This window comes from Rutidosis leptorrhynchoides, chromosome 5 (assembly GCF_046630445.1).
Source record: "Rutidosis leptorrhynchoides isolate AG116_Rl617_1_P2 chromosome 5, CSIRO_AGI_Rlap_v1, whole genome shotgun sequence".
Taxonomy (NCBI): domain Eukaryota; kingdom Viridiplantae; phylum Streptophyta; class Magnoliopsida; order Asterales; family Asteraceae; genus Rutidosis; species Rutidosis leptorrhynchoides.
Genome location: NC_092337.1, coordinates 72,176,620 through 72,193,213, shown reverse-complemented (window position 1 = coordinate 72,193,213; position 16,594 = coordinate 72,176,620). Strand labels below are relative to the sequence as shown.

Genomic DNA, 16,594 nt, shown 5'->3' with positions numbered 1-16,594 from the left:
GGACATGAGTCAACTATCAACGCCCGACACAACGGACTAAAAATTATGAGTCAACTATGCACAAGAATAAAATATAATATATAAATAATTATATAAATTATTTATATATTATAAATATATATATATAATCATGTCGACAAGCTATGAGACAAAGGATCCTGAGCTGGATTTTCAAACTCCACGACTCGCGGAGTTTGCAGGCATAAAACTCCACGACTCGCGGAGCTGTCAGAAATCAAAATGCCTATAAAAGGCCATGCATTCGTTCGATTTTAATATATATAAAAAATATATATATAAATAAATAATAATAATAATACTAAATAATAAATAAATATATATATATATAATATATATATATATATAGTATAGGGTAGTTTTATATTAGATTAGTTCGGGTTATGTAAAGGTTATTTTTACGGGTTTTAAAGTCGGAGCTCTGTCCGTGTACCACTACGCGATAAATAATCAATGTAAGCTATGTTCTCCTTTTTAAATTAATGTCTCGTAACTAAGTTGTTATTATGCTTATTTGAACTGAAGTAATCATGATGTTGGGCTAAAATACTAAAATTGGGTAATTGGACTTTGTACCATAATTGGGGTTTGGACAAAAGAACGACACTTGTGGAAATTAGACTATGGGCTATTAATGGGCTTTATATTTGTTTAACTAAATGATAGTTTGTTAATTTTAATATAAAGATTTACAATTGGACGTACCCATAAATAACCATATACACTCGATCGGACACGATGGGCGGGATATTTATATGTACGAATAATCGTTCATTTAACCGGACACGTGAATGGATTAATAGTCTATGGAATTATTAAAACAGGGGTGAAATTATGTACAAGGACACTTGGCGTAATTGTTAACAAAGTATTAAACCTTGGATTACACGCATTCGATAACCTGGTGTAATTATTAAACAAAGTATTAAAACCTTGTTACAGTTTAAGTCCCCAATTAGTTGGAATATTTGACTTCGGACATAAGGATAATTTGACGAGGACACTCGCACTTTATATTTATGACTGATGGACCGTTATGGACAAAAACCAGATGGACTTATCAAATAATCCAATACAAAGGACAATTAACCCATGGGAATAAACTAAAAATCAACACGTCAAACATCATGATTACGGAAGTTTAAATAAGCATAATATATTTTATTTCATATTTCCTCGTACTTTTATTTATTGTCATTTTAATTATTGTTATTTATTTTATATTGTTAGTTAAATATCGTCATTTACTTTACGCTTCGCTTAAAATATAAAATCGACAAACCGGTCATTAAACGGTAAAACCCCCTTTTATATATTATTAATATAATATATTTTGTACGAATATAATTGTTTAAAATATAGTGTGAAATAAGCCAGCTCCCTGTGGAATGAACCGGACTTACTAAAAACTACACTACTCTACGATTAGGTACACTGCCTATAGTGTTGTAGCAAGGTTTAGGTATATCCCATTTGTAAATAAATAATTAAAACTTGTGTAATTTGTATCGCTTTTCCTAGTAAAAATATAAACTATTTCATACCCCCACGCTACCACATCAGGTACTGTTGGCGTTGATGATGGTGGTACTGGTTATGCTGCTGGTGCTGCTGCTGGTGTTTGTAATCTTTGCACCATATTCTCCAAAGCCACTACCCGAGCGCGAAGCTCGTTGACTTCTTCTATTATACCAGGGTGATTGTCGGTTCGGACGAGCGGATAAATATAATCTAGAATTTGATGTAGTATATAATCGTGACGAGATACTCTGAAAATGAGAGAGAAAATGGTGTTTCGGATTGGTTCGCCGGTAAGTGCTTCAGGTTCTTCGTTAAGAGGGCAATGGGGTGGATGGAAGGGATCACCTTCTTCTTGTCTCCAATGATTGAGGAGACTACGAACCCATCCCCAATTTATCCAGAATAGATGATGGCTGATTGGTTGATCCATTCCGGTCACACTGCTTTCAGAGCTGGAGTGAGATTCCATTTCGGAATCCGAGGAACTTGAATTAATGATGAATTCCATTTCGTACGATTGAATAAGGATTTTTTTCGATATGAAATGATTTTCGATTATCGGATGGTATTCTAATTACATAGAATATCCATAGATATAGAACAAAAGATTTCGTAGATTACGGAGGAATTTACGGGATATGTCAGGTAAAGTTTAAAGTAACAGATACGATAAGATATGATTTAGCAGATACGCTAAGATATGAATTTTGTCTATACACTACTCATGCAATTAATGTAGCAAGACGTGTCTAAACTAGTAATGATAAGCAGGTAATTTCCTAAGAATGATAAGCAGATGATTTCCGACTAAAAATGATAAGCAAAACTTTTGACATGCAGACACGGTCGAAGTCCAGACTCACTAATGCATCCTAACGACTTATCAGTTAGACACACTAATGCAGACATGGTTCGCTAAGACCACCGCTCTGATACCAACTGAAAGGACCCGTTCATATACATTATAAATGATTCACAATAGTTGATTACATTGCGAGGTATTTGACCTCTATATGATACATTTTACAAACATTGCATTCGTTTTTAAAAGACAAACTTTCTTTACATTGAAAATTGACAGGCATGCATACCATTTCATAATATCCACTATCCAACTATAAATTGATTTAATAATAATCTTTAATGAACTCAATGACTCGAATACAACGTTCTTCGAAATATGCTATGAAAGACTCCAAGTAATATCTTTAAAATGAGCAAATGCACAGCGGAAGATTTCTTTAACACCTGAGAATAAACATGCTTTAAAGTGTCAACCAAAAGGTTGGTGAGTTCATTAGTTTATCATAATCATTTATTTTCATCATTTTAATAGACCACAAGAATTTCATTCCCAGTTCTCATAAATATACGTCCCATGCATAGAGACAAAAATAATCATTCATATGGTGAACACCTGGTAACCGACATTAACTAGATACATATAAGAATATCCCCTATCATTTCGGGATCCTCCTTCGGACATGATATAAATTTCGAAGTACTAAAGCATCCGGTACTTTGGATGGGGTTTGTTAGGCCCAATAGATCTATCTTTAGGATTCGCGTCAATTAGGGTGTCTGTTCCCTAATTCTTAGATTACCAGACTTTAATAAAAAGGGGCATATTCGATTTTGATAATTCAACCATAGAATGTAGTTTCAATTACTTGTGTCTATTTCGTCAAACATTTATAAAAGCGCATGTATTCTCAGTCCCAAAAATATAAAGGGTAAAAAGGCAAATGAAACTCACCATACTGTATTTCGTAGTAAAAATACATATAACGTCATTGAACAAGTGCAAGGTTGGCCTCGGATTCACGAACCTAAATTAATTATATATAATTATGTGTTGGTCAATATTTGTCTAACAAATTAGGTCAATTCATAGTGTACCACAATCCTAATGCTCGAGACTAATATGCAAAAGTCAACAAAAGTAAATTTGACTCAAAATAATTTCCAAAAATATATACATGATTAATATATAGTTTAAATATCGTCGTTTTATATTTTTAAATATTTTTAAAAAGATTTATTAGAGTAATAATATAATTTATTTATTAATAAATAAAATTTTATATTAAATTTATGTAATAAAATATACTTTTATATATATTAAGTAATAAAATTTATAGGGTTCATTTAGTATCATAAAGATAATATGATAGGTATTATTAAAGTAAGTTATTACACGTAGTAAAATATGTTTGTATCACATATTTATTTGATAAAATAATATCTATAATGATAGTAAGTAAAAGTTGTATTATTTTGTAATAATAATTATTATTATAAAAAATATATTATTATAAAAATATCAATATTTATAATTACTAAGATGACATTATGATAAAACGATAATTCTAATTATGATAACTTTAATATTTACGATAATTTTTAATATTATCTTTAAAATAATAATTCTATTTAAAATAATAATAATAATGATATTTTATAGTAACAATGACATTTCTATTAAAATGATAATTTTTGTTAAAATGATAGCTTTAATACTAACGATACTTTTAATAATAATAGTAATGATAAAAATAATAAGAACGATAATTTTACCTAAATCAATATCTTATAATATTTTAATTTCATCATGATACTCTTACTCATTATTTCCTAATCGTTTCGTTTAATAGCTTTTAATCGTCTTTTATATCGTGTTTATAATAATGATAATAATAGTAATCAAAATAATTAGGTGTTACCAATATTTGTTTTAATTACACTTATATTAATAATGATAGTTACTATAACATTATTAACGATATTACTAATAATTATCTTAATGATAATATAGTAATAATAATAATAATAACAATAACCATTTTTAAATAATGATATATATATTAATAATGATAATAATAATAATAATACTAATAATAATAATAATACTAATAATAATAATAATAATAATAATAATTGGATAATAATAATAATACTAATTATAACTTTAACGATAATAACTATAGTAATAATAAAAAAAAAATAACAATTTTTAATGATAAATCCCTTTTATTGATAAAGATAATAATAATAATGATAATAATAAGATAAAACTATAACGACGATAAAAAAAACGACGATAATAATAATCATTTTTAATAAAAATATCGAAAATTCAATTGATTATAACTTCTAATCCGTTCATCGAAACCATTCGATATCTAAAGGAAAAGTTCTTAATTTTTCGCTAGCTTTCCAAGGACATGCATATCTTATACCTTATCTCAACCGCAAGTGTAACTAATTCAATATTCAACCTAACCTGTCTAAGGGCAATATCAAAAATACAAGCATGCATAATCCTAAATACTCGAGCACTAGTTAGGGATACACTATTAGTATGTAAAAGTTAAATTATGAGTACTCACGTATCAATATTGAGATTCAATATTGCAGAAAAGGTACGTAGACGCAACGGAAATGATAAACACTATATTGACCTCACGAGCATACCCATGAACCATACTCAATCACCTCCATAGCTATAACCCATAATTTCCTTAATCCTATCCTACTCGAAAAACAATTTCAAAATCACTCGGACAGCACTCCGTCGTAATATTTTATGTATACTAATAATATCTTGAAATAATACGGAGTAAATATATATGTACATCGATTGAAAGAGTTTAGAGAAAAATATTTTCAAGTTTCTATGAAATAATGAAACCTATTGAATTCTATTTATAATAGATTTTTGAATTATTAAAGTGAATTATTAAAGTATGAATTATTAAAGTGAATTATTAAAGTATGAATTATTAAAGTGAATTATTAAAGTATGAATTATTAAAGTGAATTATTAAAGTATGAATTATTAAAGTGAATTATTAAAGTTAAAGTAAAGTAAAAATAAAGTAAAGGTAAAGTTTAAATATAGTAAAAGTATAAAATTATGTACGTATAATACGCATATAAATATATATAATATTAATTTAAATTGTTATATATATTTAATAAAATAAAATATAAATATCGTTATCTTTATCATACTAGTTAAGTAATGAGTTGTAAAAAGTGATTCTAGATATTTATAAAAGTTATATACGTTTTAATAATAAAGTTCTTTTTAAATTGAAAACGTTTTTGTACGTTTGAAACTAAATAGATCAATCGAGTCTTTATGAGATTCAATCTTCCACTATCCTTTGTCTAGTTCTCAATGATTGACAATTTATTCTTATTTATAAATCAGTTTACCATTTTTCGAATATTGTTAAAATGGAAAGATTTCTCAAATCAACGTGGGCCTTTCAACAGAGACTTGTAATCATAATTCAATATATCTGATAATTCAATCATTTGATCTTATCTTCTAATTCCATTGATAAACATTTTGAAACAGATACAATCATATAAAGTATTTAATCTAATATTTTGTTTACGTTTCAAGTTATAATATATATACACATATACATATATAATCATATTCGTTTAATGGTTCGTGAATCGTTGGAACTTGGTCGAGGTTGAATGAATGTATGAACATAGTTTAAAATTCTTGCAATTTAACTTAACAAATATTGCTTATCGTGTCGGAAACATATAAAGATTAAAGTTTAAATTTGGTTGGAAATTTCCGGGTTGTCACACTAACGGCGCGTGGTTCACACTCGATGCTACCGGCTCGTGGTTCACATCTTAGTTTATAGTGTTACCGGCTCGTGGTTCACACTCGATGCTACCGGCTCGTGGTTCACATCATAACCCACACATGTTACGGCACTACCGGCTCGGTGGTTCGTACCATAACTTTCACAAATAAATACGCTATATACACATACGTATAATTACTCCACTTACCTTGTCACAAGGATGATGATTTAGCACTTTCGAGCTTCAACGCAATGTACCTAAATCATTAAGTGCACATTCAATTTCACAACTAGTGGGATTAACCACAATACTCCCACTTGAGCATTTAATGACCCAATTTGCATTAAATGACTCAACTACACACAACCGCCCATAAATGGCCAAGACAAACTTTAATCACTAAGGCTAGTGAATTAAAGTCTACTAACTTTAATTAACATAAAACTTAGGGTAATCCATACCCATTTCATCTAATTAGGTCAACTAGTGCATTTTGACCCATTTTATATTACTTAGACTCACAATCAAGTCAAACTTAGTTCATTAACTTTTTTCATCATCATTAACAAGTGTATTAGTGACAAAGAACCCATTTAACACTTTCAACTTCAAATCTTAAGTCCAAACCCTAGATTATAGTTACTTAGGGTTTCCTTTCATCAACACAACTCAAGTTCACCCATTTTAACCCCAAATGGGTCACATAAGTTCCAAATGAACCAAAACCCTAGCATAACTAATTAAAAATCGAAACATAGAGTTAGAACTTACCAAGACTATCTTCTTGTAGCTAACAACAAAGAGAACAACTTTAATTCTTGCTCCTAGGTTTGATTCACAAATCTTCACCTTCAAATCTCAAGATAAAACTAAGTGGATTTTGTGTTTTGGGAGAGAAAATGGAAAGAAAAGATAAAAGGAAAAATGAAATAAATGGATGAGTGGTGGAGATTTAATGCTCCATCAGATCCACAAGTCAAATTACCAAATTGCCCATAAAAATCTCTTAAAATGAGCTAAGTCCGGAATCTGTCCAACAGAAATGTCGCGGCGCGACCCAAATTCTCGCGGCGCGGCGTATAAAAGGAAAAAAGACCCTTCTTAACTCAACTTCGGATCCAGATTTCCTTTGTTTGTCGCGTCGTGGCCCAGATCGCCGCGGCGCGGCATTAGCCTAAGTCTGAACAGTTTGACAATCTAAAACACATTTTGATTTCATTTGATTCGTACACCTAAATCCCGCTTCCTACATTCGCCTACCCTTCAACAATAGTCTCACAAGACTTAACGCTATCAAAGCCCATGTATAAACTTGTATGCGCACACATTATCAAGTATATATATATATATATATATATATATATATATATATATATATATATATATATATATATATATATATATATCTACACATATATCTATACAGTTACGCATAATCTAGCGAGTTACAAACGTACAAATGATTAAGTATGTACCTTTCAATATGTGCGGGAAAAACGGGATGTTACACCTGTAAAAATAAATACATTATTTTTTGTAACAAATGTGTACTCCGTATATTATTGAAAGATATTAAATGCTGAAAATTTATCCATTGTTTTACGTGATCTATAAAGTTGTATATAATACTTAACTTTCCAACTAAACTTGACATACAATTTTCATAATTTGACATGGCAGATTCATCATCTTTATTCACAATAACAACATTACACGAAAGGTCCCTTTGGTTTGTAACAGGTTTCGTGGATGGTCCCCGTGTTTTTATTTTGACTCTTATAGTTAAAGACCCGCGGTTTCGCGGTTTTATGAAATGATGATATTTTATGACAATCTTTAACTATGATAACACGAATAAATGATTAAGATTGAGTTACAGATTTGAAAAATTAAGAAAAGAAAAATAGGATCTAGAAAAATAGTATTTTTTAGACAAATATACATCATTAGTTGTATTTCAACTCAAGAAGCCATGTTAAGTTACGCAATCTTAAACCCATCTGTGCAGGTTTAATTCTCATATTGTTTCAACTGTTCCTGTAGCATATCCTCAAGTCATACCATTATAAACTACAACACTGAGATATACTATATGACATAATATTTGAAATTCGACTTTTGATTAGTTTTCTATAAAAACAATAAAATTGAATGAACATAAAATGATTTGTGGGATAGTTTGGCCTAGACTAATTGACAAGATAATATGACATAAATACCAAACATAAATAAATCAAATCCACTAACTTTAATATCCTTCTGTTCCCATGTTCTTCAAAGGTGTCAAAATCTCATCGTGTAATTCAATAGCTAACCCTGTATGTTGCTTTTACCAGTTAACTTTGAAGATGGAAGATTGAAAGGTTGAATGAAGATGAATACTCAACAGATACATATACCTATATACCTAACAAAATTACAACACAAATAAAATAAGTTTTTTTTTTTTTATTTCTAAGACAATAGGTCCATTACACGAAGAAACTAAATTAAAATTAAATTATTAAAAGTAATGTTATTACCTTTATGCCAATGTCACAATGACTATTAATATAAGCATGAAGTGCAAAAAATAATAACACTATTAATTTAGTATATAAGCTTAAATCCTAAATCTAAACCCTAATCCTAAATCATAAGCCCTAAAATCTAAATCCTAGAATCTAAACCATAAATCTAAACCAGATACCCTAGACCTAAACTCTAAACCATAAAATCTAAACCCTAAACCCTAAACCTTAAATCTAAACACAAAACCCTAAACCTAAACTCTAAACCCTACACTCTAAATTTAAACCCTAAACTCTAACCTAAAACCTAAAAACTCTAAACCCTAACCCTAAACCTTAAACCCTAGAATATAAACCCTAAATTCTAAACCTAAACCCTAAACATAAATCCAAAACCCTACACCCTAGAATCTAAACCCTAAACCCTAAATCTAAACTCAAAACCCTAAACCTAAACTCTAAACTCTAAAATATATACCATAAAAACTAACCTAAACCGTAAATCTAAACTCTAAACCGTACACCCTAAATCTAAACCCTGAACCCTAAACCCTGAACCCAAACCTAAAAACTAAAAACTCTAAACCCTAACCCTAAACCCTAAAATATAAACCCTAAACCTTAGATTCAAACCCCTAAACCCTAAAAACGTAAACTCTAAACTCACCATTGAATTTTAAGAATCATTATGTTTTATATAGTGTTCGTAAAGTTTAAAATAAATCAATTCAGTTACAGTCGTAGTGTTACATGACTTATAATCAATGTAGCTATCTATAGTTTAAACCAATATGTAATAAATAAAATTGAAAGACTAACATCATAAAAAAATGATTTAGGAAAATCTACATATTAAAATTACACTTCAAACCAATTTAATCAAGCTATTCACTATTCAGTTGTCATTAACAAACATAACCCAATCAACTCAATAATAAAAAATTAAATGCAGAGCTAGCTATTTCACTAATGATACATGAAATCTTTATAACCAATATAAATGTTCATAAATATCAATCAATTAACTTAATTGTGACGTTTATATTAGTAATATCTTTGTTTTGTTTAAACAAATTTAAGATCACACACATATATCTTTTGCCCACTATTTCATTAACCATTAACGATCTAATAAGAAACTATCGTTATAATGGGAAACTTAAGGTGATTGTGTTGTAACTACACGAACACCTTGAAATAAGCAATCTTGTTGATATTTTTAGGACGATGTTGTTTTTCTTCAGTTTACTGGAAATTACACTAGCCAATCAATTATTACACCATACTAAGATAATAAATCATGTGACTGCATCATCCTAATACAAAAAGATGATTAATACTTAAAAACTTTTAAATATTTGTCATACATCTTTATTTTCCTAGCTATTATCAGTCGTGCATGATTTCGTATTAGTATTGCCTTCCCCTCTTTTTACTTTCATCCTCTATCAGCTCCTGGTTTGTTGAACAAACATCTCACTACCTACATCATAAAACTTTTGTGCATTTAAGTTGAAGGCTCATTTAAAAAGGTTTATTGATTATTGATTCGCCCATACAACCACAATCGTCATTATTAACATCAGAAGCATACAATCGCGCGCAAAAAAAAAAAAAAAAAAAAAAAAAGGTAGAACATATTAGTTATCTACAAGGTTTCCATCGAATAAACGACCGTCAAGATGAACGGAAGCTGGAATCAAACGACGATGAAAATCGAAGTAAAACCCCCAAAACTTTATGTCTGGAATAGTTCAAAACTATAGTCGGGATTTGTAGCAACTTTTAATGCCTCTTCAAACATTCTTCTTGACTCCAGAAAATGAGCAACATTATCAAAGAATGCACAAATCAGAGTGATATTTGAGAATTCCTTTACAAAGTCCATGATGCATTCATGTTCCAAAGTAAGCATCTTAATTAGTAAGCATCCTAAAAAGATAATATTCAATAATGTCAAGCTTTTGGAAGGAATAGATTTAGATAATGAACCCTACCTATTATGATGCTCTTTTGGAATTGATGGCAATACACCACTAGCTCGTTTTAAGTCTCCAGGCATAACAAGTGTCTTATACTCGATTAAGGTGAGCAGTAAAGTGTATCCAATGACACTAAAACATAAAGAATATATGAAAAGGTTAGAGTAATAAGTTATAAAAGTCATATATCCAAAAAAAGAACACCAAAGTCTACACACTTAAATTCTTTGCCAATGAGATAAACCCTGCTTTGATTAGCTAGATATTCTATAAGATACATTGGTCAATCCAAATGAAACATTGTAGTTAACTGCATTATAAAGGCAGACAATTACCACCATATGGCATTAAAAATATTTGATGTAGATATTATGACAATATTGATGATAGACTTTACCTCATCAGTCATCACCAACATATTACTAAGTAATTCAGGAGTCCTGAAGAATTAACTTAATAAAACAGTCCTCAACCCACAATGTTCATGAAAAACTAAGAAAAAAAAACGTATTGATGTCAGACCTACTGCAAATGATGATAAATCATTTGGCTATATAAACCTTATTCTTAATTATTCACAAACCTTATTTATGTCATGTTCAAGTACATGACATAAACCTTATTCTTATGTATTTTTTTGTATTTTCTTATGTATTATTTATGTCATGTGTTATGGAGGTATTTCATCTAAACTCCGCAACCGGGGTCGTTCTTTGACAAGCTTAGACCATGACTTATTTGTCTTAGTGATCACCTTCAAAGCATAATAGTGTTCATTCATTTCAAACCAAATTAAGTGTTAAAATAATAAAATTCAGTATTATTATTATCATATTATCCACTTGTTAGTTTAATGAAACATGGATATATAGATACCTTATGACCTGCTTTGTTGCCAAGACCAAAATACAGAACTATTAAATTATGAGGTTAAGAAACAATTGAGTAGTGTTAAATAACAAATATAAATCACAGAGTTTACTTTCATAAATTGAACAAGGAGGATGAAAACTAACCAATTGAATCGGAGATCCGAATCAGCAGGAAGAAAAATTCACATCAACACTGATATTGTCGATATGAAATCTAATAATGAATTGAAAAGACTTATTCGTTGATCGATAATAGCTGCAATAAACAAACACAAAAAGCCTTTAAAATCTGCTTTTAGAGCTTTGATGACCCTCTTGGATGATGAACAATGATATGATTGTACGCGTTTAACGTCAGAAAATCATCGAGTACAGGCGATGTACATTGTCGAGTGAAGATCTTACATGCTTCCTTGCATATTCCCTTCATAAACTTAGCCCGACCCACTTCTCTTTCGATCCTAGCCATTTCTTCTTTGACCACTTTACCAAAAAGTTCCGGGCTGACCCTGACACCAAGCCCGTCACCGTCCAACTCAACTCCGTATTTCAGCCACTGCCAGTTTTAGACTCGACTTATTTTAGCAGTGGCTGCATCCTCCATGAGGTTATAAAGTGGGACCGACCCTGTTCCCGTGAGCCATGCTGCTACGTACTGGATTCCGACCCGTGTGTTTAGTCTAAGACCTTCAATGATTCGAACGCCCCTAGGAATTTGTAGAAGATATACTTCGGTTAAACTTGAAGCATCTTCGCGTTTCATGGTTTTAATCAAGTTAGGAGAGTTGCCCATGTTGCCGGTGAAGACTTCCATGATGGCTGGAATTAGGCCCAGATGGGCTGCCCATGTCCCATCATGCCCGACCCGTACCTCTCTTAACTTGTCTTCCTTCACTAGCTCGAGCGCTGCTTGGTTTGCTTCCAGATCATCTCTTATTGGAATCTGGGCAGCCTGTTCATCAACCATAAAGTTTAATCAGCATGACCTTAGATGACATCAGCATGATGTTATAAAAATGACCAGAATACCGTCACTGATGAACAGTAAAACATCAGCATTTTAGTTCCAACTCAACTCCGTATTTCAGCCACTGCCAGTTTTGGACTCGACTTATTTCAGCAGTGGCTGCATCCTCTATGAGGTTATAAAGTGGGACCGACCCTGTTCCAGTGAGCCATGCTTCTACGTACTGGATTCTGACCCGTGTGTTTAGTCTAAGACCTTCAATGATTCGAACGCCCCTAGGAATTTGTAGAAGATCTACTTCGGTTAAACTTGAAGCATCTTCGCGTTTCATGGTTTTAATCAAGTTAGGAGAGTTGCCCATGTTGTCGGTGAGGACTTCCACGATGGCTGGAATTAGGCCCAGATGGGCTGCCCATGTCCCATCATGCCCGGCCCGTACCTCTCTTAACTTGTCTTTCTTCACTAGCTCGAGCGCTGCTTGGTTTGCTTCCGGATCATCTCTTATTGGAATCTGGGAGCTGTTCATCAACAATAAAGTTTAATCAGCATGACCTTTGATGACATCAGCATGATGTTATAAAAATGACCAGAATACCGTCACTGATGAATAGTAAAACAGCAGCATTTTAGTCATTTAACCATGGCCAATTTTAGTATGTTGAAGTTATAAAAATATCAAAACCAAAGATTTAACCGAATATCTTCTAAATTTAGATACTTTGGCCTGAACGGGCAAATATTAAAAAATAAATACCATTCCTCCCATGGCGTGCACTCCACACCTATGGCACGTTCTAATGAGAAGATCAGAGTAGCTTCTCATGAAGTGTTGGCCCATACCGACCAACACTCTGTCTGGTAACAAACGGTCAGGGTGAGCCTGGAATGTTTTAACATAACTGAGATGTAGTCCCATCTTCCACAGTTCAAACCAACCGAATGGTCTCTTAATTCGTACAAAATCTCATCCATTTGAAACACTGCTGGTAGTGTCTCAATTAGCACAGTTGCCCTGATACTACCTTTTTCTATTCCCACCATTTTCTCAGCCCGTTCAAACACATTGTTCCAAATCCTCGCTTCCCTGCCACATAACGTTAATTAATACCGATAATTAATCCAATTCGGGAGATAAAAATTTATGTGTACCAACCAGTAATAGTTGAATACTACCTTGAATTCTCCATTTTAGGAAGATAAAAGAAGGGCCCGATCCTTGGCCTTGCGATTTACGAAATGCTGCGTGATTGTGATGTGGGACTCGGGTAGATGCCAGCCTCGAGGATGAACAAAGAGCTTTGCAATTTGATCATTGAGCTTGTACTCCTTGTTTCTAGATTTGTCATGGAAGCTGATTGTGCCATTAACTGCATTCTTCTAGTTCACTTGTCCTTTCATCAAGTTCTCCCATGTTGGCGATAGTGCATCCTCAAAATCAGCCTGTTTTCATCCATAAAGAAAACGTATATGGTTCAAATTTGTTTATTAAGTGGACAATTTCAAAAATACACCAAAACTGTACATTATTTAATATTATAAAAGCTACTCTAATTGTGTGTTTATTAAAAATACTAATGCAAGTATCACGATCATTACTCCGTAATATTTATGATATCATATGAGAGTCAAAAATAACAAATATAAATCAGAGTTTACTTTCATAAATTGAACAAGGAGGATGAAAGCTAACCAATTGAACCCGAGATCCGAATCAGCATGAAGAAAAATTCACATCAACACAGATATTGTCGATATGAAATCAAATAATGAATTGAAAAAGGGTTATTCGTTGATCGATAAAACCCGTACATTAAGGCTCAGTGTGGGTTTCAATGCAATACATGTACCTGAAAACTCACATTAAGAGTTTTATTATTAAGATTAAGATACCTGTACCTGCAAACTCACAGCGAGTATAGGATAACAACACACCGTTATTACATTTTAGAAACTAATCCTAACGATATTCAGACATAAAATGATTTTTTTTTCTTACTCTTATTGATGATTGATGAAGTGTTATCCTATGCTTTAGGGTAAACAACCTACTGTAGCTTAAACATGTAAAGGTTAAAAAAATAAGAGATAAAATATGAACTAACAAATTAAGTAACAACAAAAGACCTTTGCTTTCTTGGTGAAATGATGTAGCGACACATGTAAGGCCCCTGCTGTTCCGGATCAGAAGAACAAGATGTGACCATGGGTCCTGACAACGAATTAGAGTACTAATATGAGGCAATATAAGCAATAAAATAGAACACACAACATTACAACATCAGAAGCGAAGAACATATAACACAACAAAAGAAACATGATAAACCATATTAGACCTAACCTTTCACCATCCTCAATAGCCTTGAAAGTTTGTCGATAACGAATCATAGGGGGAAAAAAGAAATTAAACCCTATCCTTTCATCATCAGCAATAGATAACATCGACGATAGCAGTCTTCCCTTTTCATTAAGATGGATTCAATTAGTTTAGACCAAAACTTGGGACAAAATATGATTTCATTATTCCAGAAAGAAGGAAAACATAGAATCAATTAATCAATTGTGTATATAAAAATTAAAGAATCACCATATCCTTAGTTCGAAGAGCCTCAACAGTTGCCTCAACATACATATTTCCTTGATATATGGTTTTAACAGAAAAATGAAGTAAAGACATACCTACTTGGGTGACGACTTATCTCGACAGTTGGCTTGAGCGAGCACTTGGAACTTTAAGTTTTCTTATAACCCAAAACATCACAACATGGTTTACAAATGATGCTTTCAAATCGATTGCTTAAGTTGTTCTGCACAAGTTTACAAATGATGATTAGAAATACATATGGTAAAATCAAGGAGTATGTCTAAGACAGCAGAAGGACAATGCAAACTATCGAGTACATCTTCATAACTACTAAAAAACTGAACTTTTATCTCAAAATTAATCTATTTAAACAAAGTTAAAACTGTCCACATGTCTACTTTGTTCTAGGAAATGTAACATCCAAACCCTCAAGTATATCTATTTATTTGATCAGCAATCAGTATTAGCATCTAAAACTCATATAAATCTAATATTTTAGTAAATAAATATCAAACAAATTACAGAATTAGAGATAGTTATACCTTTCTTCTTCGATCTTGCTACTGCATCTTTAACCTCTCACACAATCAACCCTTCTCTTATTTCTAAAAAATCAAAATCCGTTAGAAGAAAAACCACAAACAGAGCCAAAATTCGAAAAAATCATAATCAGAAATAACGATTCACATATGAACAATAACAATGTTTTAATGACGTTTTTGAGTGTAGATAAATAAAATCTTACCATAAGAGAAATCAAGGTTCCTGAAAAATCATAAAATTATTTATTGCAGCAAGTAACTTCATAGATCATTTTTCTAAAAAACAAATATTATGGAAATTATACATATGAAGTATTGTTTAACAATATGTGACACCTTTATTATTTAAAAGAAAGGTAACAAATATAGACAAATACAGTTTCAGCCATTTAGGTCAACCCAACCCACACTGAATATGTTTACTCTAACAAATAGACATAACAATTATTGTTGTTAGTGATTTCGTATTTACGTCAGTTTGCACTCATTCTTAAGCAGTCATAACCTGAAATAACATTCTTGATATATAACATGTTATCAGCTCCCAACATGACCTTCAGCAAATAAGTAATGATGACTACATGATTTATACTACGTAACTAACAAAGTTATAATACTAACCTCCTTGGTACACTCAACGTCAAGATGCACTAAACACAATAAATTATTAGCATAAGAATACAACTCATAAAAATTCATTTATTCTGTTGAATCCTTCTCAGTCGACTGCTCAGTTGGCCCAAGGTTCATACATACATGTTCCGTGATTATTGAGTTAACGAAAAATATTAAAAATTATAACATTAAGAATGAAACCATAACTAAACATAAGAAGCACGTGATGCACCTTGACAGATTATTTGTTCAACAAAGAAGTCCAGTCCAAAGCCAAAAAAGTGGCACACTTATATGTAAAATCCGAATAATCCTAATATATGATGCTATAAATTTGTGATACCTCCGTTTGATGTAATGTCCGCTGTA

The 16,594-nt window shown here is 31.5% G+C and overlaps 1 protein-coding gene and 1 pseudogene across 1 annotated transcript; both read right to left on the bottom strand.

Moving 5' to 3' along the window:
- Positions 1–10,278: 10,278 nt before the first annotated feature.
- LOC139850647 (malate synthase, glyoxysomal-like) lies at positions 10,279–16,060 on the bottom strand (annotated as a pseudogene).
- Positions 12,605–13,851, bottom strand: LOC139848747 (malate synthase, glyoxysomal-like). The gene is made up of 4 exons (XM_071838449.1): positions 13,721–13,851; positions 13,446–13,571; positions 12,712–13,005; positions 12,605–12,611 (listed from the first exon to the last, which is right to left on the bottom strand). Exons 1-4 carry the CDS (start codon positions 13,849–13,851, stop codon positions 12,605–12,607), a joined length of 558 nt encoding a protein of 185 aa, XP_071694550.1.
- Positions 16,061–16,594: the final 534 nt, after the last annotated feature.

Excerpts from the sequence above, each read along its gene's own strand:
- LOC139848747 (XM_071838449.1), bottom strand. The coding sequence starts at position 13,851 with ATGGCACAATCAGCTTCCATGACAAATCTAGAAACAAGGAGTACAAGC. Across the intron at positions 13,572-13,720 it reads TCACAATCACGCAGCATTTC|GGAAGCGAGGATTTGGAACA; the intron begins GTAAATCGCAAG and ends GTTATGTGGCAG. Across the intron at positions 13,006-13,445 it reads TTTCAAATGGATGAGATTTT|CTCCCAGATTCCAATAAGAG; the intron begins GTACGAATTAAG and ends GTTGATGAACAG.